This window comes from Equus przewalskii, chromosome 15 (assembly GCF_037783145.1).
Source record: "Equus przewalskii isolate Varuska chromosome 15, EquPr2, whole genome shotgun sequence".
NCBI classification, from domain to species: Eukaryota; Metazoa; Chordata; class Mammalia; order Perissodactyla; family Equidae; genus Equus; species Equus przewalskii.
This window is the reverse complement of record NC_091845.1, coordinates 47673543-47697464: the sequence shown is the minus strand read 5'-3', so window position 1 is coordinate 47697464 and position 23922 is coordinate 47673543. Positions and strand designations below refer to the sequence as shown.

Below are 23922 nucleotides of genomic sequence, written 5' to 3'. Positions count from 1 at the left end.
CAAATAAAGCCAGGAATAGTGATAGGGAGTGAGGGTGGTGTGGGGTCCGTATTTTAGATGGGGTGATTTGTGAAGGCCTATCTGTGGAGGTGACACTGAAACAAAGGCTGAGTGAAGCTAGGGGGTGAGCCATACACAGATCTTGTAAAAGGGGATCCTGGGCAAAAGAAGGAGCAAGTTCCAATGGCCTGTGGTAGGGAAGAGCTCAGCCTGTTTCAGGAACCGCTAAGAGGACTGTGTGGCTAAACAGGGTGTGGGAGGAAAGTCTTGGGATATGAGACTAGGAAAGGAGGCAAGGGCTGAATCATGAAGGGCCTTGTAGATCCTGGTAGAGAGTTTGGGTTCATTCTAAGGGAAATGGGAACGACTGGGTGGTTTTGAGTACAGAAGTGACATGATCAGACTGGAGTATTAAGAGGACCCCCTGGGGTGGTGCAGTGAATGGACAGCAGAGGGGAAGCAGACAGAGGAGTGAGGAGTCGTCTAGGGGAGAGATGGTGATGCAGTGGATCGGTGGACAGTGGTGGAAGTGGTGAGAAGCGATGTGGCGCAGGACCTGTGTTGAAAAAAGTGCTGGCTGGGACGTGCTGGTGTGTTGGAAATGGAATGTTGGGGAAAGAGGGGCATCCAGGATGACCGCAAGATTTTTGGCCAGAGCAGCTGGAAGAATGGAGTTGTCGTTTACTGAGACAGTGAAGACTGCAGGGTTCTGCGATGAGAGCCGGGAGATGCTTGTTGTACACCCAAGGGAAACTGTCTGGGAACCGAGTATACACATCTAGACTTTAGAGAAGTCTGGGCTGGAAGAAAAGCTTTGGACATTGTCAGTGTAGAGGGATGGTGTTTGCACCTTTGTGACTGGCTGAGCTCTCCAGGTGGGTGAGTGTAGCTGGAGAGGAGAACAGACATGGGGACCTTGCTTTGGGGCCCTTGATATTTCGAGGTCAGGGAAGGCGGAAGGGAACAAGTGGAGGAGACTGTCGAAGAGCAGCCAGTGAGGTGGCTGCAGAACTGAGAGAGAGAGTGATATCTCCAGCGCCAAGTGGAGGAGGAAGTGATTAACTTTGTTAAATTCTGCTGATGAGCCAAGTAAGGTGCGCCTGATTAGGGACAATCGGATTTAGTCACAGGGTGACTTTGACAAGAAGGTGTGTGTGTGAGTGATGAGAAGAAACTTCAAGAGAGAATGGGGGCCAAGGAACTGGAGACAACTCTTCTGAGTATCTCTACATGCAGTAGAGACATGGGACAAGAACTGGAGGAGATATGGGGTCAAAAGGAGGGTTCTAAGAATGGGAAGTACTCTGGCTGCTGTCTGTAAACTGAGAATTATCCAGCAGACGGGGAGATGGATTGTGCAGGAGAGAAGGAGCAAAGGCAGGAAGACATTCGTGGGGAAGATGGCGGGGGATGTGATCTAGTGCGCAAGGGGAGGGCTGGCTTTAGGTAAGAGCAGGGACAATTCTTCCGTCTTATCAGGAGGGAAGGCAGAGTGCTTGGACACAGCTGCAGGTAGGTGGGAAGATGTCGTGGTGGGAGCCTGTGGCAATTCTTTTCTGGTTCCTTCTATTTCTCAGTGAAATGTGTTTTGAAATGGGCAGTTATCCATTACCGATGGAAGTGTAAATGTGCCTTTTGGTATTAGTCTTCCCGGCTTGGCAGATGGGCATCCTCTTGCCCCCAAACAGGGCTACGTGGATATGCCAAGGAGTCCTTAGAATTGGTACTATTGGAGTCCCTGGCTGATTGGAGCATCATCTCTGCCAACAAAAATCCAAGATACAGGGTGTCCATGAGTCACTGTGGTTTGGATTTCTAATAAATTCGCTTCCATATAAGATATAAACAATGTGTGAAATGTAACCCAGAGAGAATTTACTAGAGATTTAAATAAAGCTGGTTATGTTTGGTTTTTCTTCCTTTTTTTTTTTTTTGCAGGTAAGGAGATCTACATTACACTGAAACGGCTATATCTAAGTGTGTCCAAAATGATGGTGGAAGCATTGAAAGTCGACCTTCCTGCAACGAACTGTGCTAAATCTCAAATAAATTCTCTCTTTGTTTCCTTTTGAAGACTGTATATTTTTCATAGACATGAGCTTTTTAAACACTCAGATTGCACAGGACCTAACGGGAGCCCCGTTCAGCTCCAGCTCTTCTCCCTCTAAGACGCCCCTCCCTCTCCAGAGCAAGTGTCATCCCCTTCTTCTCTTCCTCGAGTTTCTTGGTTTTTTTCTCCCATTTTTAAAATATGGTAAAACATACATAGCACAAAATTTACCATCTTAACCATTTTTAAGTGTACAGTCCAGGGGTACTAAGTACCTTCATATTATTATATAACCATCACCACCATCCAGCTCCTGAATTCTTTTCATTTTGCAAAACTGAGACTCTAAACCCAGGAAACAATAACTCCCCTGACCCCCACCCCTTGCAGATTTTGTGGGGCTCTGATGGCTTCTCCTCTGCTCCCTTAACCGAGTGCTACGTCATCTCTTTTTCCTTAAAATACTTCTTTTGTGATGTTATTGGTCACTTTTTAAAATCCTCTTATCCCTCTTTCTTTGCTCCCTGCTGAAGAGCAGACTTACCACCTCTTCTGGAGAACAGCAGTCTTTTTTTCCCTCTCTGCCCCTTGAAGTCAGTAGCTGGTGTTTTATAAAATAACAAAAGTCCACAATATCCCGACTAGAAAGCCTGGGAAGGTGGGGGTGTGCTAAAGTCCGGGATTGCGGTTCCTGGAGAGTCAGCACCACAGCATCGTCTTTCTGAAAAGCAATATTGCAGTAGCTAGCAAGAGACACACAGACACTTAAATCCATTGACCCAATAATTCCTCTTAGACGATCAAAGATACGCACAGAGTTACATTCAGCACAGTGTTGTACATAATAGTGAAAAACTGGGAGTTGCATCCATGTCCATCAGTAGGTGCTTGGCTCAAAAAGTCTATATGGACTCCTGTGCAGCCATTAAAAATCCTGTTTGAATTTAAGACATGAGAAAATATTTATGCTATATTAAATGAAAAAATAAAACATAAAACTGTATGTGTGTTATGATCACAAATATTTTTTAAAAAAAATATGTATCTGCGGAAAAAGACACGGTAGAAAACTCTGTTAAACCACTGTCATCTCTGGGAGGTGGAATATGGTGTAATTTTAAATTTTTACACATTTCTTTATTTTTTCGCATTTTCTATGACTGTGCATCTCTTTTATAATCAGAAAAGATATAAAGAATATAAACAAACCCATTGAAAACTGAACAGTCTTACCTAGTATTCAAAGAAATTAAAATTAAAATTTTATTTTGTTTCCACATAAATAAATGAGGAAATATGGAGTGAAAGAGTAATTTTCCTGCTGAGCATGTTTTGTGGTTTCTAGTGCTCTCTAGGGTGTGTCTGTGAAGGGACATTTGCTGTTGCCTAACAGCATGCCTTAACAACAGAGTTGGAAACATGATGCCACACATCCTTGAGAAAAGAACTTGGCCCTCCCATGGATGCAGGGTGTCTTGAAGAAAAACTGGATATTTCTAAATTTGCTAAGACCTATTCTCTCACTTGCTCTCAGATAATACTACTCTTGGGTAACCCAAAATGTGATTGTCAACTCAGCAAGTTAAGCAAACATTATTACAAGTCATGCTAAACCGAAGTGGTCCCCATGGGCCAGGGGAGTATAATGTGGGTGGAGAAGAAAATTAGCTTCTGAGTTAGGAGAGACTGCCCCAATTTTGAGGGCACTAATGGGATACCATCTAGGGGCCAGGTGGCACCCAAGGCGGACTTCTCTGAGTTGGTTTGTCACATTCCCGGGTGTAGTTGTCAGCTTTGTGAGACCAGAGATGAAGTCCCTTCCTGGGAGTTCAGGGATAGCCTCTGAGAGAGAGATGATGGAAGGCCCACCAGACCCTTTACACACTCCAGATACAGTGGGGTTTAGGGGATGATAGCTCTACCCAGTAACCCTATCCTTCTTGGTGGCAAGGTCCCTGGGAAGCTGACTTCTCCCACAAATGGTCATTTAATGAGCATAGAATAAGCCTAAAGTGAGTAGGATTATTTGGAAGTGACTTGGCATTTCCCCCACCCGCTGGGGCAGCCCTAGGATGTGGCCATCCCTTGACAGCAGCCCCCTCTCATCTAAGGCTCCGTCCGCCCAGATCCTGCTGTAGGCTGCTGAAAGCATTTGCCTCTGGGAATCCCGGTATCCTTTGCTGATGAATCTCTGTTGACCATTTTTTGTGAGAGATACTGATGTCGCAGAACAGCTATCACCAAAGGCTGCACCGTCTAGGCGGCACCTGTCATTGTGAGTGGATCAATTCCGTTAAATTCTGCCTTGTGGAGGGCAGACCTCCCCTAAGTGCCCAAGTCATCCATCTGCAGACCTTTTTTATGGGAATTTTCTTTTGCCTGCCTGTGTTCTCTGCTCTTAGAGGCAGGATTGGTCTGCATTTCCCCCCCAGCTTTATGGGGATTTAATTGACATATGATAATGTATGAGTTTAAGGTGTATGACAGTAGTGATTTTATATACTCTGTATATTTTGCAAAATGATCACCACAATATGGTTAGTTACATCTATCACCTCACATAGTTACAATTTTTTGTGTGTGTGATGAGAACTTTTAAAATCTACTCTAACAACTTTCAAATATATAATACAGTATTGTTAACTGCAGTCACCATAGGATTACTCTGTATTTTTATCAAGATGAAGAAGGAATCAGCAGACTGAGAGTCAAGGCATCTACCCCTTTCATTAATTCACTGTGTGATCTTGGGCCAGCCTCTGACCCTCTCTGAGCCTCCTTGTCCTTACCTGCAAAATGTAAGTTTGGACCCAATTATCTATGACTGCCCACAATTCTGTGATTGAAGAACTAAGAAAAATAAGAAGACAACAAGGTTGAGATAGTATGGGAAAGTTTCAATACAGTAATAATAGGAAGAAAAAGAATCAAATTAGTCACCACCACTTCTTTGAGCTTGCTTTGCCAGGCTGTGCTGTGAACTTTGTGGAGGTAATCTTACAAAATCCTCATAATCCTAGGAAGCAGGCACTACTTTTATTCTTATTTTCCAGATGAGGACACTGAGCCTCAGAGATGTTAAGTAACTCGAGGAAGATCACAGACTCGATATGTTGGGACTTAGGCGTGGAACAAACTCTCTCTGCCTCTGGAGTCCGTCATTTCCCTCTGTTTTTGGGATGTGCAGACCTCAGAAGCAGTAATGGATGTGATCCGATTGTGCTCTAGGCCAACTGTCCTTTTCAAACCTGGCCGCCTTTATTCAGATACCACATCATTGCTATTTAGCGTTTTTTAATGAACTTCCTTACTCTCCCCCTATTCTGTCTTATTCAGAAAAATGAATGAATGAGTGTTTCTTATGATACAAATTTAATTTTTTTCTAGAAAGGAAAGTGTCTGTTCCTCTACTTTTGTTTCTCAAGCCAAAAGATTTTTTTCTCTCTTCTTGGGAGGCCAGAAATAGGTTAAAATTCAATTTAAAATTTCATGATTGAACAGCTGGAATGAAGATCAAGTAATAAGGGAGCAATCTTGTGAACACCTTGAGGAGAACGCCCCCTCCACTGGTTGTTTGAGCCAATGCTCCAGAAGGTTCCCGCCACCCACTCTGCTCCCAATGCCTTTCAATATTCACACACATTTCTCCTGAGAGCTCAAGAGCCCCAGGCTCTCACACGTCTCCTTTATATCCACCATCCACCAGTCTACAGTAGCTTCCCCTCCTTTGCCTAGAGAACACCTTACCCTTAAAGACTCAGGTCAGATGTCTTTATTACCCAAAGGAAATAATTGAAGAGGAGAGAGGAAATTACACAGACAAAAGTGCTTTAAAATAGGTATTTGCTATATATTGCAAACAAGTGAAACATTTATCAACAGAGTAATGGTGAGCAAATTACAGTACGTGATCTTGATGAAACATGATTCATTCTCTCATTGGTTAAACAAACATGCTGACTGCCAAGGAGGCATCAGAAATAGAGCAAGGAGTCAGATGCCTTCAATGAATACACAGCCTGGCAAAGTCTTCTGAAATGCTCCTTGCAAAACCCTATGGAAACAGAGAGCCATTTGTGGCAGATTATACAATTGTACATTATGAGTACAACTCTAAACACGTGAGGGGATGAGCAAGGTCTGGATGGGCAAATGGAAATGTTGTATGGTTAGGTTATAGATGACACTTTCTTTAGCATTGTTACAATTGTTCTTCAAGCTTTGAAGTTTTAGAACATCTCAAATGTTTACTGAAAACAGAAAGCTGCTCTTGTGACCCTGGCTCTCCACATCGACTGTTGCATGAACGTTGGGGGTTCTCTCCCGATGGATGGGGGCTTGCCATGAGGTGATTGGGAGGGAATGTTCAAGGCAGTCTGGGAGGGTTGGGTCAGGGAAGGCTATCAATCTCACATCCAGGAGTGTCCACTGAGTGCCACGGTAGGGACCAGCCTCCTCTGTGTCTGGGCTACATTACACAGCAGAGCCTGCAGTCTCCTCCAAGCTCTGTCAACACTACTGCTTAAGTGCCAGGTAGGGGGAAAGCTGAAGTCTGGGAACCAGACAAGAGGGTTGGGACCTGCAAAAGTTGGTGGCTGGTTCTTCATGCTGGAAAGGATGCTCTCTAGCTGAAAAAGAAGTATTATCTCCATTCTACAGATGAGGAAACAAGCTCAGTTGGCCCTAAGCCAACCAGTGGGTAAGTGATAGAGTTGAGATTAGAAATCATCCCTTCTTAGTTTGGGCCAGGGTTCTTTCTATTTCTCCCTCTGGGTCTGGAAGCAGGTGGAGACGCATGAGGTCAGATGGGAGAGACCTGGCTGACAGGGTAGGTGCAGTCCTTTGGGAATGGGAGACAATGGGGAACCTGTTGGTGGGACCACATGATGGAGGGTCTCAGAGGTCAGGCATTTAAGTTTGAATTTGATGCAGCAGGCACCGGGAAACCTTTGTAGGTTTGGGGACACGATAGAAGGGAGTTTAAGGAAGAGGAGGCTGGCAGTAAGTGCTGGCTGGTATGATCAAGGCGAGGCTGAGCCAGACACATGGTGAAGTTGGTGGGCAGCACCCACCCCTCCAGCTTCTTGGAAATACATCTTCTTGCACCTCTAACCATGAGTTTGGAATGGAAGCTGCCATCTTATCTATCCCTTGCCTATGGATACCACCACCTGGTCCAGGGATGGGCATCTGATACAAACTTGGCTAATCAGAGCCCTTCCCCAGGAATTTTGACCTTGAGACCCTAGAGGAATGGGTCTCAGTCCCTCTCTGATAACAAAGCTGCATTATGCGAATCTGGGAGCTCTGTCACCCCGGGATATTTGAGAGTCAGAGAGAGGAAATTCTAGCTAGATTCAAGCCCTGGTTTCCACACACTCTGAGGGCTCAGCCACCCCCGTCCATGCTGCTGTGTGAACAATACTCACCACTTCCTTTTTAGCTAAGCTAGTCTGAGTTGAATTTTCGTCATTTGTAAACAAAAGAGTCTTGACATTTGCAATAAGAAATATTCCCACCCTTTATCTTTCAAATTTTGAGCACAATTCTCAAAAACATCTTAGGGTTGTTTTTTTAGGCATTGGGTCCATCATTTCTTGCTTGTAAGAAACAAAAAAAATCTGTCCTCATTCTTCTGTGTCAGATTCAGAAACTCCAGGCTCTCTGTAGGGAGGAGGCTTTGGGGATCCCTTCAGACATGGAGGGACACCTCTCCATCACTGGTGTAGTGGGTAAAATTGCTGCTCAGAATGCTTTCCCGCCTGCCTGTTTGTGACTCAGGCGGGGAGAAACCGGTGTCTACAGAATAACAGCACAGGACAGCCAGGCATTTCCTGTACAGGTGGGAAAGGTATCTTCTGAACTTCTCTCCAGCAAAGGCATAGATAATGGGATTGAGGCAACAGTGGATAAATGCTATTGTCTCGGTCACACCGATGGCCAATTTCAGATCCCTTTTCATGTCACAATCCGGAAAGAAGTCGTAGAGATTGAGCGTCTCTAAGAAAATCATGATGTTGTAGGGTGTCCAGAAGAGGAAAAATACGATGACCACCAGAAGGATCAGTTTAATAGCTTTAGCTTTCTTGCGGTTCTTGCAGGAGAACAGCGTCCGCATGATTCTGAAGTAACAGTAGATCAAAATGAGCAGCGGGAGCAGGAAGCCAAGAGCATTTGCTTCTACATTGCGGAGCACGGGCCAGATGTCCTGCAGGACCTCGGGGTAGTCACCAAGGCATTCATTTTCTTTTTGTTTTGTGAACATGAACTGGGGTGCTGCCACCAAGATGGCTGCTGCCCAGACGCCCAGGCTGATGGTGACGCCGTGCGTCACAGTCCGGTTGTTCATGGAGTTGGCGGCCAGGACAATGGCCAGGTACCTATCGATGCTGATGATGGTGATGAAGAAGATGCCTCCAAAAAACCCGATGAAGAAGAAGGCAGTGGTGAGTTTGCACACGGCATTGTGAAAGCCTTGTTCACTTCTCAGATAGTGAGTCCAGAAGGGCAAAGTGGCTACAAAAAGCAGATCGGACAAGGCCAGGTTCAGGAGGTAAATGTCGGTGATGCTCTTGCGCTTCCGGCTGTTGCTGAGGGAAAAGATCACCAGCAAATTTCCCACCAGGCCAAACACAAAGACAAGGGAGTAGACCACGGACAGGAAGGCAGTCCCAAAGACCACGATGTCCTCCATGTTACAGGCTTCTGCAGACTCATCGTACTGAAAATCGTCCGAGATCGGCTCAGGGAAGTGGGTGGGCATGGTGAGGGCCTGGATCAGAAAGGAAAATAAGTAACAGCATTAGTTCTCGAGAAACAAAGTTAGAATTCTGTCTGGCCCCAGGCATAGGCGAGAAACACATACTGGTTGGGTGTCTGACCAATACATTTCCCAGTGTCACACATGCCATCTTGTTTAATCCCCACAACAGTGTCTGAGTGAGGCTGGAACAGACTCCTTTGACAGAAGAGGAAACCAAGTCTCTGAGAGGTTCAGTAACTTGCCCAAAGCCACACAGTAAATGGCTCAGCGAGCACTTGAATCTAGGCCTTTTGAAGCTTGAGACATCGCTTTTTCTTTGCTTTTCAAAAGTTTCTCTGAAAGGTAGCTAGCTTGACCAGCACGTGGACAGCAGCGGAGAGGACTACGGGTGGGGAGGCGAGGCAGTGGCTTAGCAGAGAGGTGCAGCTGTAATTCACACCTCCAGTCCAGCGCCTCCTTTTATTCCCACCTCCTCTACCCTCTGGACCCTGATTTCTCCTGTACGAAGCCGAGGCTGAAGAGAGAGGTCTCAGCCACTCTCCAGAGCCCTGAGCAGACCTGTGCCCAGAAGCCCTCATCTTTGTTTTCGAGAGCCATTTCTTTTCCTCTTCCTCTTGCAACCAACAAGTCCTTCTCTTCCTTAAGGGGTGAGACATAGAGTCACACAGTCAAGGGTGACTACCTCATCTTGGTTTGCCCAGGACTTTTGTGATTTTAGCACCGAAGTTTCACATGTCAGAAACTCCTCAGTTCTAAGCAAACTGCAGCGGCTGGTCATCCGATAACTCCAAGTGAAGAGAAGGTGTGGCCATCACCCGGGCCTTTGCAGTCAGGAAGGGCTGATGGGTCCCTGATGGAGGGCTGTGTTCAGTTAGCCTGCTGGGCTGCCCCCCGGGGGCTAGTTAACCCGATAATTACCACCCGTGCTTCACTTCGACCCTGACTTCCCCACTTTTCTTATTTCCCGTTTCTCTCTTAACAAAAACTGAAAGATAAAACATTTCTGCACAGGTTGGGAAGGAAAACTTATCTCATTCCCCTCAACTTCTCCCAGCCAGGACTCACTCCTCATTCACTCCAGAGGCTGCAAGGGTAGCACTTTCGCTCTGGTCCTCTGGGGCCTGCTCCTCTTCCTTGTGACACCACAGACAGGCCCCTTAGAAACCCCAGGTGTATTCAGAACACACCTCCTGGCTGTCACTGCCTCCCTCCCCATGCAACTAAAAGCGAACTCTTGCTTCTTTAACCAAGGGAGTGTCCACACCCCGCTGCATCCTTTCCTTGTTGGTTTTACCGAGATGGTGTCTGCCAAAGTGAGAGCCCACCCAGCCGGGGCTTTGCTCCTCCCTTCTCAGCCTCTGCTTTGCGTCCTGGCCCATGTCAGCATCTTACTCAGACTCTTCCAGGATGAAGCTGGCCAAGGCTTTCTGACCTGGGCCGTCTCAGGCTGGGATGGAGCTCTGAACCCGAGGGAAAGTCTATGTGTTGTTTGCTTTAGGCTGCAATGCCCTTTTCTCAGAGAGGACGTCTGGCTGTGACCTTAATGATGTTTAAGTGGAACCACATAAAATGGCTGATAAGCAACCATTTTTGAACCACACATATGTCAGTTTCAAGTGGCTCAAACTGAGAGATAGGGACACAGGGGGTTTGCTACTTGGGGCCAGTGGCTTCTTGCAGAGGCACGTCTTACAGACATGCAGCCATGGAGGAGTATAAATAGTCAGGCCCTTGGTGCTTATGAGTTAGGGGCCTGGGGCTAGCTACCCTCTCCCGTCTGCCCTCCAGTGAAAAGAGCTGGCAAAGCTGACCTCAAGAGGAGCCCAAGGCCGATAAAAGTCATTCTGCATCTCTTCGCACCTGTGCTCAGTCCTGCAGCCCAGGAACATCGTGCTTTGGGATCAGCTCGGTTTTGCCAAAGCTACGGGTGAGTTAGATTTCCACTCTTGGCACTGTGCCTTGCACACAGGGACCTCCTAAAGTCTTCAGGGAAGGATCCCAGGGTCACTGACAGGGAGGGCAGGGAGGTGGGCGGGAAGGGTGAGGGATGTGTGACTTGGGCTCTCCTGAGACTGAATCCCACATCTGCCCGCTCTGGCCGAGTGACCTTGGGCGACCTTGGAACCTCAGAGCCTGACATTTCTCATCTACAAGGCTGGGATTCATTCTCATGCCTGCCCACAGCACTGTTCTGAGGGAAGCACCTGGCACAGTGTGTTGCACACAGCAAGCACTTAATAAATGCACAAGGTGAGGGAGCAGAAGCACTTCGGACCTGTGGGATCATCCAGGCTGCCTGTGGACGCTCACGTTTTGCTCCCACCCTAGCCATTGTGTAAAGTTTGCTTTATTTTTTTTCCCCTGAAATAAAAAATGTTTTCTTTTCAGATTTTTTTTGGGGAGGGAGAGGGAGTAAGCCAACATTTACGGAGCTTTTACTAAGATGTCAGGCTCATTGTAATTCTGAAAGGAAAGTCCTGTGTCTAATTTACCACCCCCTGAATGGCTCAGGGATGTTTGTGATAAGAGGAAGGGGTAGGCTGGGACAAGAGCGTGGAGAAGGCAGGGATAGTTAGAAAAAAACAACTGACTGCCTTGCTGAGTGTCAAGGAGGTCCCAAATCCACCCATTGCTTGCTGGGTGCCCTGGCTCAGGGCTGCTACATGCACAGGGACACCTTCTCTAATTTGCACCAAGAGGCCAAATAAGCCAGGAGTGGTCCTGGTTGGAGGGTCAACATCCATTCAGCAGACCATCTGAAGTCCCCGCAGGCACTGGGCTCGGCATGGCAGGGAGCACATGGGGAGATCAGTCAGGCACAGTCTGGGCCATGAAGGGGCTTCTCATCTCAACAGGGAACAGTGCACATGGGCAAAGACTTTGATGAAGGCAGCTGCAGGGAGTGTGTCAATCTGTCCTCTGCAGATGAGAGGCAACTTCAGGGACGCGATCAGAGGGATCATTTTGCCTGACTGTTGGTCTCATTGCTTATTGAGAGCAAAATGGCTGGTCAGGGAACATCTGTCTAGCTTGGGACCACTACCTGCCATCCTGAGGGTTCGCTCAGGTGAGGGTTCATTAACACTCAGCGGTCTCTTCCTGGCTCCCTAGTGGCTCAGAGTCCTCAGCCAAGACCCCAGAACCGTCCTTGTCTCCCACTGTTCTGCCTGAGCTCTTGCAGAGTGCTATGCACGCAGTGGATGCTCACGCAGCATATTGTGATCCCTGCCATGAGCAATTCTGCACCTTGTACAGAGGAAGGAACGGGAGGGGCACAGCTTTCAATGAGCTCCTACGTGAGTCTGAGGAACTGCACAGTCACTCCAGAGAACTTACTCCCCGTGCCATTCACATGTCCGTTTGCACACACTACGCTCAGCAGGGTCACAGCAAGGTTTAGCAGCTGGCTCATCATACAGCTAGAAGTGGGGGGAGTGGGGCTGAGGCCGCATCCACACTCGTGCCCCTTCCCCTCTCCCTTCCCCAAGATGACGCAGACAAAGCCAAACCCTGGAGGGGAGAAGACATAAGGACTCGGTGAATACCAAAGAAAACAGAACCCAGAACAGGTGGTAAAAGCCATAAACGCAACCATCTCAGTTTCCCTCTCTAAAACAACCTCATAGGTTTGTTGAGAGCATAAGAATGAAATAAAATGTAAATCTCTTACTGGGAATTTATCCTAGAGATGTACTCACACACATGCTCAAGGAAACATGTACACTGACAGCCACTGCAGCCAGACTGAAATGTACATGAAGGGAACCAACTCATGGTCCATCATTAGGGGCAGATCAAATTAAACTATGGTCACTCTGAATAACAGAATACTAAGACCGTGTTTAAAAAACAAACAAACAGGTGCCAGCCCAGTGGCATAGTGGTTAAGTTTGTGCCCTCTGCTTTGGGGGCTGGCATTCACCAGTTTGGATCCTGGGTGAGGACCTACACACTGCTGGTCAAGCCATGCTGTGGTGGCATCCCACATACAAAATAGAGGAAGACTGGCACAGATCTTAACTCAGTGACAATCTTCCTCAAGCAAAAAGACGAAGATTGGTAACAGATGTTAGCTCAGGGCCAATCTTCCTCACCAAAAAAAAAAAAACACAAAAAAAACCCAAACTACCAAAAAAAACAACAAACAAAAAAACTCCACTACTAGGCAGATCTATATGTTCTTTTATAAAACAATCTCTAACATATACTGATAAGTGGAAAAAGCCAGGTGAGGTACTGTGCATATAGTATGCTGTCATTTGTGGAAAGGAGTGATGTATGTATGTGAGTGTTTGCATAAGGTTTGAGTATCTCTGAAGGGACACACTCCTAGTGGCGACAACAATGTGCTGGAAAGGGGTACTGGAGACTAGAGGATGAGAGAGAGGAGGCTTATCACTGTAAAGCTGTGGAATTATTTTACAATGTATATGCGTATTACCTATCTTGGAAAAAATTTCAATCAATTGACTTGGAATTTAAAAAATAAAAATAAACAAAAATCTAAAGGGTTATGAAAAATTAAAATAAATAAGTTAGCAAGTAGCTTAATACAGTAACCATCAGCATGTCGTACGTGTTCAATAAACAGTAGCCAACACCTAAAAGGATTATTATCTTTACTTTATGGGCAAGTAGATGCACTCAGAGAGGGTGAGTAACTTGCTGAAGTCCACACAGCTGGCATGTCGCAGGGCTGCAGTTTGGGCACAGAGATGGCCAGCCTCAGCACTTTTTTCCAACCTTACTTTACGGCCCTTCCCCCATCCTCCTTGCCCCAGACTGGGAGTTCCTAAGAGAACAGTGTCCTCTTCAGCTCTGTAGGCCAGTGTTCAGCAGAGGGCAAGGCCTGGCACAGAGCAAGTGCCACAGGAAGATTTGCAGAAGGATAAACATTGTATCCTAGACCTTCATTCAAAGAGTTCCATGGGAGTAATGGTGACAGCAGCCTTTTAATTGCCCCGTTCCCAGGGGAGCTTACAGGGAAACAGGTGTCCTTCCTGTCATGGGCCAGGGGACCTTGATAGCTGAGAGCTTAGAGGATGCCTAGCTTGGTTGAATGAATGAATGCATGAGTGAATGAATGAATGAAACGCCGAAAGAAGCGATGCATCAGCCTTATGGTGCAGAGCCCCGGAGACAAGCACAGGCCCACCACCTCTCCACCGCGAGAAGACAACCTAGGAACACAGCTGCCCATCTCAGCACGCTCTGTCAACGAGTGGCTGTCGGACGCATCTGATCAGGAGGCAGCTGGTGCACAAGCAGTTTCAGCCCTCTCTTCCATGCGAATGTCAAGGCCCAGAAGCCACCTCAAATGTGTGACTCAGAGGTGACCCAGGGTTTTACGTGGCTGGGAGCCAGTTCAAACCCAGCCCCGTTAGCTGCAAGCCCCAGAGCATGGGAGGGCACTGTCTACATCAGAAATCTGACATTGGTGAAGGACATCTTCACTGATCTATTCCACTGAGCTTGGCAGCTTCATCAAGGCATCTTTTTAGGAAGGGTGGGCCTGAGCTGGGTGGACCTTTTATTTCTGGATCCTCTGAGATGTCCCAGGATTGGGAGATGAGCTTGAAGATAGAGCCTCCTGGCAGCAGATGGGAGCAGGGCCAGTCCTTAGGGGTGGCCTTCAGGGGAGGTCAAAGGCCTGCCAGGAGTCTAATTGGCTTTCACTTGGGTTGGACACTGGCTTTCTTGGCCCTGAAGACACCAGAAACCAAGTGCAAGAATCCAAAGAGCTAAACCTTTGCAGTGTTTGCTTGGCTAGGTTTCCTACAGACACGTTGCAAGAGGAAGGCTGCACGCAAGGTGAAGTTGCAAGAAGGCACCGCGGCGGAGGCTGCACTGCACAGCTCAGGGCAGCAGCCAGCGAGAGCAGAAATCCCCCAGGCTGTTCTCAGGCCTCCCCGCCCTCTATCCCTGTTAAGTCAAGGTTAGTAAATGGTGTTGAGCTGGGAGAGTTTGAGCTGGACCTAGAAGCAGAGCTTTGAGTGCGCGTGCGCTTCATACCCCAGTAGAAATGGATTTTGGATGACCTGCTGGATAAAATTAGTGGCTCGCCTCCCCTGCCGATCCTTTCCTACTTCCTCCAGGCCACTTCCTTTTCTCAGGCCAGCTCGTTTATTTTTTAACTTTTTTTGGTCATCATTACCCATTGCTTCCAACCAGCTTCCCTTTTCTAGACTTCCCTTCTCATTAGGTGGCCCAGATCCTTTTCCTTCTTCTCTCTGAGGTCGTTTTCATATTGCTTCCCCCTGTCTTTTGGCCTCCTGTCCTGCTTACTGTTTTCTAGATGCACTGCATCTTCTTCTTTTTTTACCCTCCTGGGTCTCTGTTTATGGCTTTTTAGGGCCTTGAGTGAAGACTGGGTTTGAGGTTCAGTCTAACGCTAAGAAAATTGTGGGGTTTAATTGTTTTCCTTTGCACCAAATGAAACTCCACAATTGCTTAAGTCCTGACCCCAGCTCTTCCCCTAGGGAAGCCATTGTGCTACTGACGTTCCAGAATCTGAGGTTAACCTCAGAGAAACCCCACTTTAGAAAGAGAGGAGGTTACCATTCCCGGGTGCCTACTAAGTGTCATGCTCCATACACAAGATCCCATTTCATTCTCTCCAGAAGCTCACACGAGAAATGGTTATCTCCACTGAACAAAGTAACCAACAGCAGCCCGGAGAGATGGAGATGACTCGTCCAAGTGATGAGGATCAGGGCTGCCCCAGGGAGAGAAGCCCAAGGCGTCCTGCCCTACATACCGATCTATATCATCCTCCCGGAAGCACAGGATGTCCTGACCTGATCCGATCTGATTCTTACCAAAAGTTATATGACCACCAAATAACCAGACCAGACCCCACCTGCACTGATACCATTTTAATGACTTTTTTTTACATAATCTTTCCTTTATCTTGTAAAGCGAGAACTCACATACCTATGCCTTAAATTTAGCCCTACCCTCAACCCATGTTTGTAGCTCTTCCCGCCCATGGGTTCTGTCCCCATGCTGCTCCATGCTATTCTCTGAATAAAAGAGCACTACTGCCAGACCCTGACAGTCCAAGAAATCTTTCTTTCGACTCCTCAGCTCGTCGAGCCCGCATCACAAGGAAGAGAGAGAGCCAGGATTTCAACCCAGATGCGTCTCTCCATAAAGCCACGCTCCCTGCACTGCTCAATGCTTTCCGTCTTGGAGGGGAAATCTGCAGGCTATCACAGGCCACTTCTCCAGAACTCGAACTGAAGAATAGTGGAGCAGCCCTCCTAGAAAGAAGGTGATCCACGATGAAACCCTGAACACTCCTCCTGGGTTTCTCCCTTCTAGACTCAGAACCCAGGAGGCTGACTCGCGGTGAAACGGTGGGCGGGAAATGGAGAGGGGATATTATTTGCCTCTCCAGCCATGAGTAGGTGGTCGTCACTGCCAGACCCCCAGAATCTAGCTCTCACCAATGATGGTGAAGAAATTGGGATCCTTTTCTCTGGAGAAGAAAGGGCTGAAGGCTGAAGGGTCAGCTTATTTCCTATCTTCAAATACATGGTGATTTTTTCAGAGCCAGGTACTTCATAGGGGCCCACACTCCGCAGACGGCTGGGAGACCCTGGGTAGCTCACTTCCAGCCCTACCTCAGTGTCTTGATGTGTGACATGAAAGCATCGGACCAGATCATCTCTAAGGGCCTGGCCAGCTCTGGCATGCTCAATTTTCCAGCAAGAGCTGAACCAAAGGAAACAATCTTAAGGAGCAACGTGAGTCCCAGGTCAGTGAACGTGTGACCGAGTGTCCACAGAAGTGGCTGCTCAGCAACCTGCCCAGGGAACATAAAGCTTCTGGGCTTGCAGCCTGTGAGCCCTCAGATGAGGTTCCGACTAGAGACAGGGAGCTGGATGGATCAGGGGGTTTCCAGTCCTGACAAGTCTTGAGCTTCATCTTGTACTAGACAGGAAGGTCCTCAGTCTGGCCCCAAGCTCACACCTGCTGCTGTTGGGACCCTGAGTTTGACCAGGTCCTGATGGTTTTCCCATTTACAGGACTGTTATTTTTATAACAGACACTCCTCAGGATGCCAAGAGAGCTAAGCTGAGAAGGCAGCAGAGGGGCAGAGGGAGGAGCTTTGAATTCCACACTAAGGAGCTATAAGAGCACCTTTTACAACTTGCACCCCATCCCCTGCACAAGTAAGTGAGTAGATTTCTATTCCTGCAGCAACAAGTCTGCCTAAAACAACTTCACATTACTCACCCACCGCATTTTAAATGGGGGTGGGGGGACGGTGCAAACGCACACCCCAAGCCAAAACCAGCAACAGGTGATGACCATTCCTGAGGCATTCAGGCCCCTCTGCTCCGTGAGCCACCGCTTTACAGGACCTGCAGCTGTTCTGGAACTGACACCCCTCCCTCTCCTTTCCACTTCAAAGTCCCCTGCAGTATTTCTCTCTGTCAAAGCGAAGTGTGACATTTCGAAAAGAGATGCTTCAAGATTTTTTTTTTTTAATAATTGAAGAAGATGGACTTGTTCGTTAATTATTAATCAAGTCAATATCTATTAAGTATCTTTACCATATGCTAGTGTAAGGACAAATAAAAATTAAAGATAAGAGGCTGAATTCTCCCTGTTGAAAATAAAGAGATTTCCCTGGCCTCCTTTTTCTTAGAGCATCTGCTTTAGAAAACTTGTCATTGTAAGCAGGTCCCTCTCTCTTTGAGATGTGGATACATATGCTTTTGAAAATGTGATGGGTTCTTTCCTCAGCTTTATGAGCCAGGAATGTCTTTCTCAAGGACCTGGGAACCATCTCTTTGAAATGTAAACACTGAGAGCTAGCACCCCATCTCCCAGCTCCTGGGGAGGGCAGGGAGCTGCCGCCGGCAGGCGCCTTACTGCAAGTTGCAAAACCACCTCCTGTCATAGACAGATGAGAAGTCGGCCAGTTACCACGGGAAAGTCAGGATGGACCGTGTGTGACTGTCAAGGCCTCTCACGTGAGGACGAGTTATTGTTCACCTTGAGAACACGTATGTAAGGGATTGCATCTGCTTGGCTGTATAAAAGGGTGAGAAGTTCTTCTGTCTTTGCAATCTCCCCGTGGATTGCCAAGCGATGCACATCACATTCTGTTTAATGCTTATTTAATAATAATAGTGTTTCCTCTCTCTATTTGTGGAGAGGTTTTCCTGGGTTGGAGGAGCTTTTGTTTTTAATTATATTTCCCCAACGCTAGACATTGTGCTAAATTCTATGAGGGAAAAATGTTTAAGATACAGTCTCTGTAAATTTTTATTATTGTTTAGTAACAGAATATAAGAGACCCAAAGGTTGGGCCATTTAAGCTGAGTTTAAAGGCTGGGAGTGTCTTCCAGATAGACAAAGGTGGAGGTGGGAATGGAGTGTTTGAAGTCAAAAGCACTGAGGGAATGAGCATGGGGACGTCTTCTGGGGCCAAGGCCAGGCAGAGGAGGTGCGAGGGAATACACTAGAAAAGGAAGGAAGTGAGGATGTTGGGGTTAGAAGGGGTCAACATGTTCCCAGAGCATTCAGGAAAGTCCCGCTCAGTGTGAGCACAGGGCTCAGGTAAGGATGCAGAGAGAGCTGAGGCTGCGAAGGCGGAAGCGTGGTAAAGCAAGGGGCCTCCAATTCCCCACTAAGGAACTGTGGGGAAAAACTAAAAAAGACTTTGAAATAGGCAAAAAACAATTACTGGGTCTTCTATCTAGCACCCCCCATCTCTCCCTTTCATTGTTTCAGTTAATTTACAGCTGTGTACGTTGTAGGAGACTGATAGTTGTGTAATAGCTCTTGTTCATGGATGTAGAAATTGTGTCTGGTGGAGGTTCATTTGGTCACTGCTATGTGGATATGGACCAATTTTGCATCTATCTCTAAATTCATCTCAGCATTTCTGGAAGCTTCTCATGCATGCTATTGCTGTGGCTGGGGTCTGTTCGCTGTCATTGCTGTATAGGATTCCACTGTGTGTGTTCACGATTATTATCTATTCTACTGTTGCACACCAGCGTGGCTCTCAGTTTGGCGCCACTGTGAACAACGCTGCTGTGCACAATTTTGTGTGTGCGCCTACATCTCCTACTACATGGATGCATTTTTAAAATGCAGACCAAAAAGCAGATGTGCTGTATGAATTAGGTACATGAAGGTCAGAATCAGGCAAAGATAATCCATCTTATTTAGGGTGCATATCTAGGTGGTAAAACCATAAGGACCAGTAAGGAAGCAACGACCATAAAAGTCAGGATTGGGGTGACTTCTGGGGTGGGGTTGGTCAGGAAGGGACCTGAGGGAGGCTGGGGAGGTTGGCCCAGTTCTCTCCTACTGCTTGGATGGCGGTTAGGTGGGAGATCAATTTATAATAAGTTGGTAACCTGTACACTATTCTTTGACTGTGTTATATTTCATGATGAACATAGATTTAAGGAAAAGGACAAAGAGGGCCTGGGAGGGGATTTAAGGAGATGTGATATAGGGTTTCTTCCCTACCAAGACTCACAATCCAAAATAGTTGCACTTGGGCCAAAAAGATGTGGTGGTTGGAGAGCTGCGAGAATTCCAGCCCTCGTGGCAGCCAGGGCATTCTGAGCCCCCAAGGAGGGCAGGCAGGATCAGGGTTCAGCTGGAAGCCTCAACGTGCCCTTGCTGTCCTGGGCAGGGTGAGTGATGCAAAAGAGCACGAGCCCTTGTAATCCTGGCCTGTGCTGCTGGGAATCAGAACAAGTTCTGAAAAGTCAGCGAAGACCTGGCCTGTGCCACCTTGGCGCCACTGCCTCACAGCCGTGACCTGTTATGGAACGCAGGAATTTCCCTCCCTGTCTAGCTCACCCGCTGCCTCTGAACATCTTCAAGGGGAAAAAGCTTGAGTCTGATTAAAATGGGGGCAGCTGAGGACTCTGTCCAGGTCAGACACGGGGGTGGGGAGGGGGCAGCTGAATGTCTCAGATCCTGGCAAGGAGGTTCTTTGAGGCCAGGGTCTCTGACACTGCTGTTCTTCTGCAGCCCAGCCAAGCTGGGAATGGGGTGCCTCTTCAGGGGTGGGGGCTGGGGGGTGGGGAAGGGAATGGGTGTTGGTCTTGGATGAGTCAGCTGTGGCATACCCCTTCCTCTCCTGCCTCTCACAACCTCATCTGAAAGCAGTCAATGATCTTCAGGAGCACAAACTTTCTGAGCCTCTGTTTCCCATAACGACAACACAAGTTGCTTCTCGAGCAACAAATATGAGCTAAGCAGTGTGCTTGGAACTGTACATACCATGCCCTTAATCCTCACAGAAACTTAGCGTGTATCCGTCACCCAGGTTCAGCGATTATCAACTCATGGTCAATTTCCATGTTAAAAGCAGGGCTTGAGGTTCATAGCAAGGTCACGTGCAGAGCCAGGACTTCAGTCCAAAGTCAAGCCATCTTCCCCGCCCCATCTGGGGAGAATGACAGCTGTCAGCAGGGCTGGGGTATGGCTGGCATGTGGTTGACACATCCTCTGGTCCTCCCTTCCTAAGGGTATGGGTGACAGCCAGGACAGCCTGAGAGCTAAAGGGGTTGGGCTGAGTCTATTTCCTGTCGTGTGTCCCCATGTGAGAATAAAGCTGAGCCAAGAGGGAGGCGAAGGATGTGAATCCACCCTGTTCCCCCCCAACACACACAGGGGTCCCCAAGGCTCAGTAGCCCAGATGCCATCTGCCTCATTTCACAAAGCCTGAGCCCCTCCCAAGTGCCCCTGGGCACAGGATGACCTGTCCCCTGAACAGACCCCGGGAGTGCTGGCCCACCTGGAAAGTTCTCTTGCCTGCTTCTCACACAGTCCAATCTTTTTTCCTTAAGTTCTTTTCTACCACAAGTTTTCCATCTCAGGTATTTGAAAAAAGAAAAAGAACATTTTGGAGGGTGTTAGGGGAAATCCTCCGATGCCCCGGCCTTTCTCTGGGCCCAGCTGTGAACTTACGGAGCTGACCACAGTACTCTGCGAGGCCGTGATGGCCAGATACAAGTCAAGTCATGAGAAATGACGGCCCCAGCCAGTCCTCAGTGGGGCCTCTATGTGTCCCCTGCTGTCTTGCAGCCATCCATGTGTCCGCTCATAATTTCTCTCTGAAGACTGTGCTTTCCAACAACACACACCTTCTTCACCTGAGTAAAGTCACAGCGATTATGACAGCACATATCAAAATGGAACTTGGGATTTGTGCCAGCAATTTATTAATTCAAATAGTTTTCATTATAAATGCAATTGATGCTCTTTGTAAAAAATGTGGATGGCATAAAAAGGCATGGAAATAAAAGGAAAAAACCCCAAAACTACCCACAATCCAACTTTCCAACATCAACTACAGATAGCTTTTAGCTTTTTCCATCCAATATTCATGCATATTTTTATATTCATATAGGGTATATTTATATTTAGAATGTAGATGCTATTTAAAAAACTTTTCACTATAAAATTTTCAGGCATATATAAAAGCAGAGAGAACCCCCAGGGACCTATCACCCAGCTTCAACAATTAGCAACTCAGGGTCAATATTTCATGTATTTCTCGTTTCATGCCTACCGGATTATTTAAAAATAAACCCAGACATCATAGCATTTCACCCATAAATAGTTAAGTGTAAGTCTATGAAAGAATAAGGACTCTTTACAAAAGATAAATACTATTTATCACCTTAAAACATTAAAAATAATTCCACATAACATCTAGATGCAATTTTAAATGATGCTCTTTTTAGTTAATAAGTTATGAGCATTTCTCCATGTCCCTAAGATGTAATTATTAATGCTTCCAGTCATATTCCATCATGTCAAGTGTGTCATAAATGATCTAATCACTCACTGCCCGCCACTACTCCAGCCCCTTGGACATACAGGCTGCAGCATCCTTAGGAAATTGGTTTCCCTGGTCATTAGCCCACCCTGACTTCTGACCACAGTGCCCCGCCCAGCACGCCCACAGGTGCTGACTGGGTCCTCTGCTCCTACCTGGGCTGGGCCTGGGAAGGGAACCTCTGGACGTGCCAGTCAGCCACCCTGTCCCACGCAGACTCTGCCAGAGAGTATTTCCCTTTCACTCCTTCTGAAGGCATCTTTATTTGCAGAGTCAGCCAATAGTATCTAGTTTCCTGTGAGGGAGACTATCTTTAGATGCTGCTGCCAGCAAGCTCAGAGGTCCAGGCTGGAGGCCAGCTGGTGACAGGAGGGTCTGAATTCACAAACCTGGAAGACCCAAGCCTGGGGGAGACCCCAAGGGGGTTGGAGGGAGTAATGATTTGGGGGCTGTGTGATCTACCCCCACACGGGTGGAGGGCAGGGAACAGCGCAGCTCTCTTTAAGGTGTGCCCACCGAGCTGTAGTTTTCCTGCCCATAAAAGGGAGGCCATCACACTCACCAGACAGCATTGGGGTGCAGATGAAATGAGCTACAGCTTCTCTCTCAAAGAGTGGTCCCAGCTGGGAGCTCGTTAGAAACACAGCACTGCAGGTCCCACCCTAGCCCACTGAATTCCACTCTGCATTTTAATGAATTTCTTAGGAGATGGGTAAGCACATTGAGTTTGAGAAATGTTGGCACAGAAAGCACCTAGTGAGTGCCTGGCACCTGGTAGATAGTTCATAAATATTTTTTTCTCACTTCCCTCTTCAAGGCATTAGTGGCTCCCTAAACATTTCGGTCAAGCCCGTTACATTTCTGATGAGCGCAGGCTTCACCCACAAACCGGCCCAGGCTCCTTTCCGCACTGTCTGTCACTGCTGGCCCCGCTCCAGCGGATGGGGAGTCCACCTGGGCCCTGACTTTTCCAGGCCATGCTCCTGCTCCTTGCCCAGGCGAATCTCAACCACGATGGCCTCATTGCCTTCCCATCGCTTCCTTACCTGCCTGACTCTTGTTCAAGGCAAATGCTGCTTCTGGTCCGTCTCCATCCCAGGGCCTCGCCAGGGTCCAGCTCTGGTAGACACTCAGCACACATTTATTAAATGGTCAGGGGGTCCTCCAAGGCCTTTCCTGGCTCCTCTCTGCCCACGTGTGGCCTGTGCCCCTGCATTTCCTTAGCTCTGGTCGCTGTGGGCTCCTGTGGGCAGGGTGTACTGTGTGCTCCCTGCTTGGCCTCCTCCTCAGTACCTGTCACACCCAGCCAGGACAGAGCTGTGGGCTGGAACTGCAGTGCCACAGGGCTGGCGACCTGCTGGTGTTTGAGGAAGTCCAAGGCCAGTTTCCTTTCCTTGTCTGCCCCTGGCCTCAGTGCTAGGCCACCTTTCTCTGTCCTTGGCCAGGAGGCTGCAGCCCCTCAAACCACTCTCTGATACTGGCCCTTTCTCATCCTCACCCCACGGCCACCTGTCTCAGGGTCCACCCAGCGGGGCCAGATGCTTCAGCCCCCTGTCCCACCTTTGATGCCCCTCCTGCTGCCTCCTGCTTCTCTCTGGGATCTGGCCAAGACTTTGCCTCTCTTCTGGTCACATACTCTTCCTGGAAAATCTCATTCACCCCACGTCAGTGACCACCTCTGTGATCTGATTCCCACATCTCCGTCTCCAGCCAGAGCTTACATGACCTCTGATGCCCATCCATGTCCTCCATGCCTCTCCCCATTTACCTCCCTGACCATTCTCCATCCAGAAGTCAGGGAGCTCTTTCTAAAACCCAAACTGCAGACTTAAACCCTCCAAGATTCTGCTCATTGTCAGTTCAAGTCCCTGGGCTTGTGAGCACGGCCTTCACATGATTCCACCCCTTCCTCAGACCATCACCCGGCCAGTGCAGTGGAGCTGCTCTTCCCTTCCCAACTCACCTGGCTAGTGAGTGTGGGATTCAATTTTACCTCCTTTGAAGCTAACACGTAAGCCTTTACTGTTCCACAGATGCTGGCAGAAGACAGGACTTTATGACCCATGGCCCAGCGAGCAGCATATATGTGTCAGTTCCCCTCCCTCCCAAATCCCACAGAGTGAGTGGTGGGCCCAGGTGGACATCCGCACACGAAGGAGTTTGCTTGACTGGAGAGGAACCCTGAGCTTGGGGAACACAGCATTTTATAGCAAGCGGTGAGCAAGCCTGCTCTTTGGCCCTGAGAGAAACATCACCTCATCCCTCAGGCTGCAAACGCCACAC

At 47.9% G+C, this 23922-nt stretch overlaps 1 protein-coding gene and 1 long non-coding RNA gene across 6 annotated transcripts in view; one reads left to right on the top strand and one right to left on the bottom strand.

Moving 5' to 3' along the window:
- LOC103557667 (uncharacterized) overlaps positions 1–2069 on the top strand; it is an 88303-nt gene extending 86234 nt beyond the window's left edge. Inside the window, exon 4 of the long non-coding RNA XR_011527501.1 lies at positions 1939–2069. This is a non-coding gene — a long non-coding RNA (uncharacterized lncRNA). The remainder of the gene's footprint in view (positions 1–1938) is intronic.
- A 3738-nt stretch (positions 2070–5807) lies between these two features.
- CX3CR1 (C-X3-C motif chemokine receptor 1) lies at positions 5808–23228 on the bottom strand. Of its 5 annotated transcripts, none has more exons than XM_070577205.1 (4): positions 21795–21877; positions 20593–20950; positions 20076–20241; positions 5808–8822 (listed from the first exon to the last, which is right to left on the bottom strand). In XM_070577205.1, exons 3-4 carry the CDS (start codon positions 20076–20078, stop codon positions 7743–7745), a joined length of 1083 nt encoding a protein of 360 aa, XP_070433306.1. In that variant the 5' UTR covers positions 20079–20241; positions 20593–20950; positions 21795–21877; the 3' UTR covers positions 5808–7742. The 5 variants fall into 5 exon arrangements, with proteins under 5 accessions (XP_070433306.1, XP_070433307.1, XP_070433308.1 ...); XM_070577206.1 differs by having other exon boundaries at positions 20766–20950; XM_070577207.1 differs by lacking the exon at positions 20076–20241.
- Between the last annotated feature and the right edge of the window lie 694 nt (positions 23229–23922).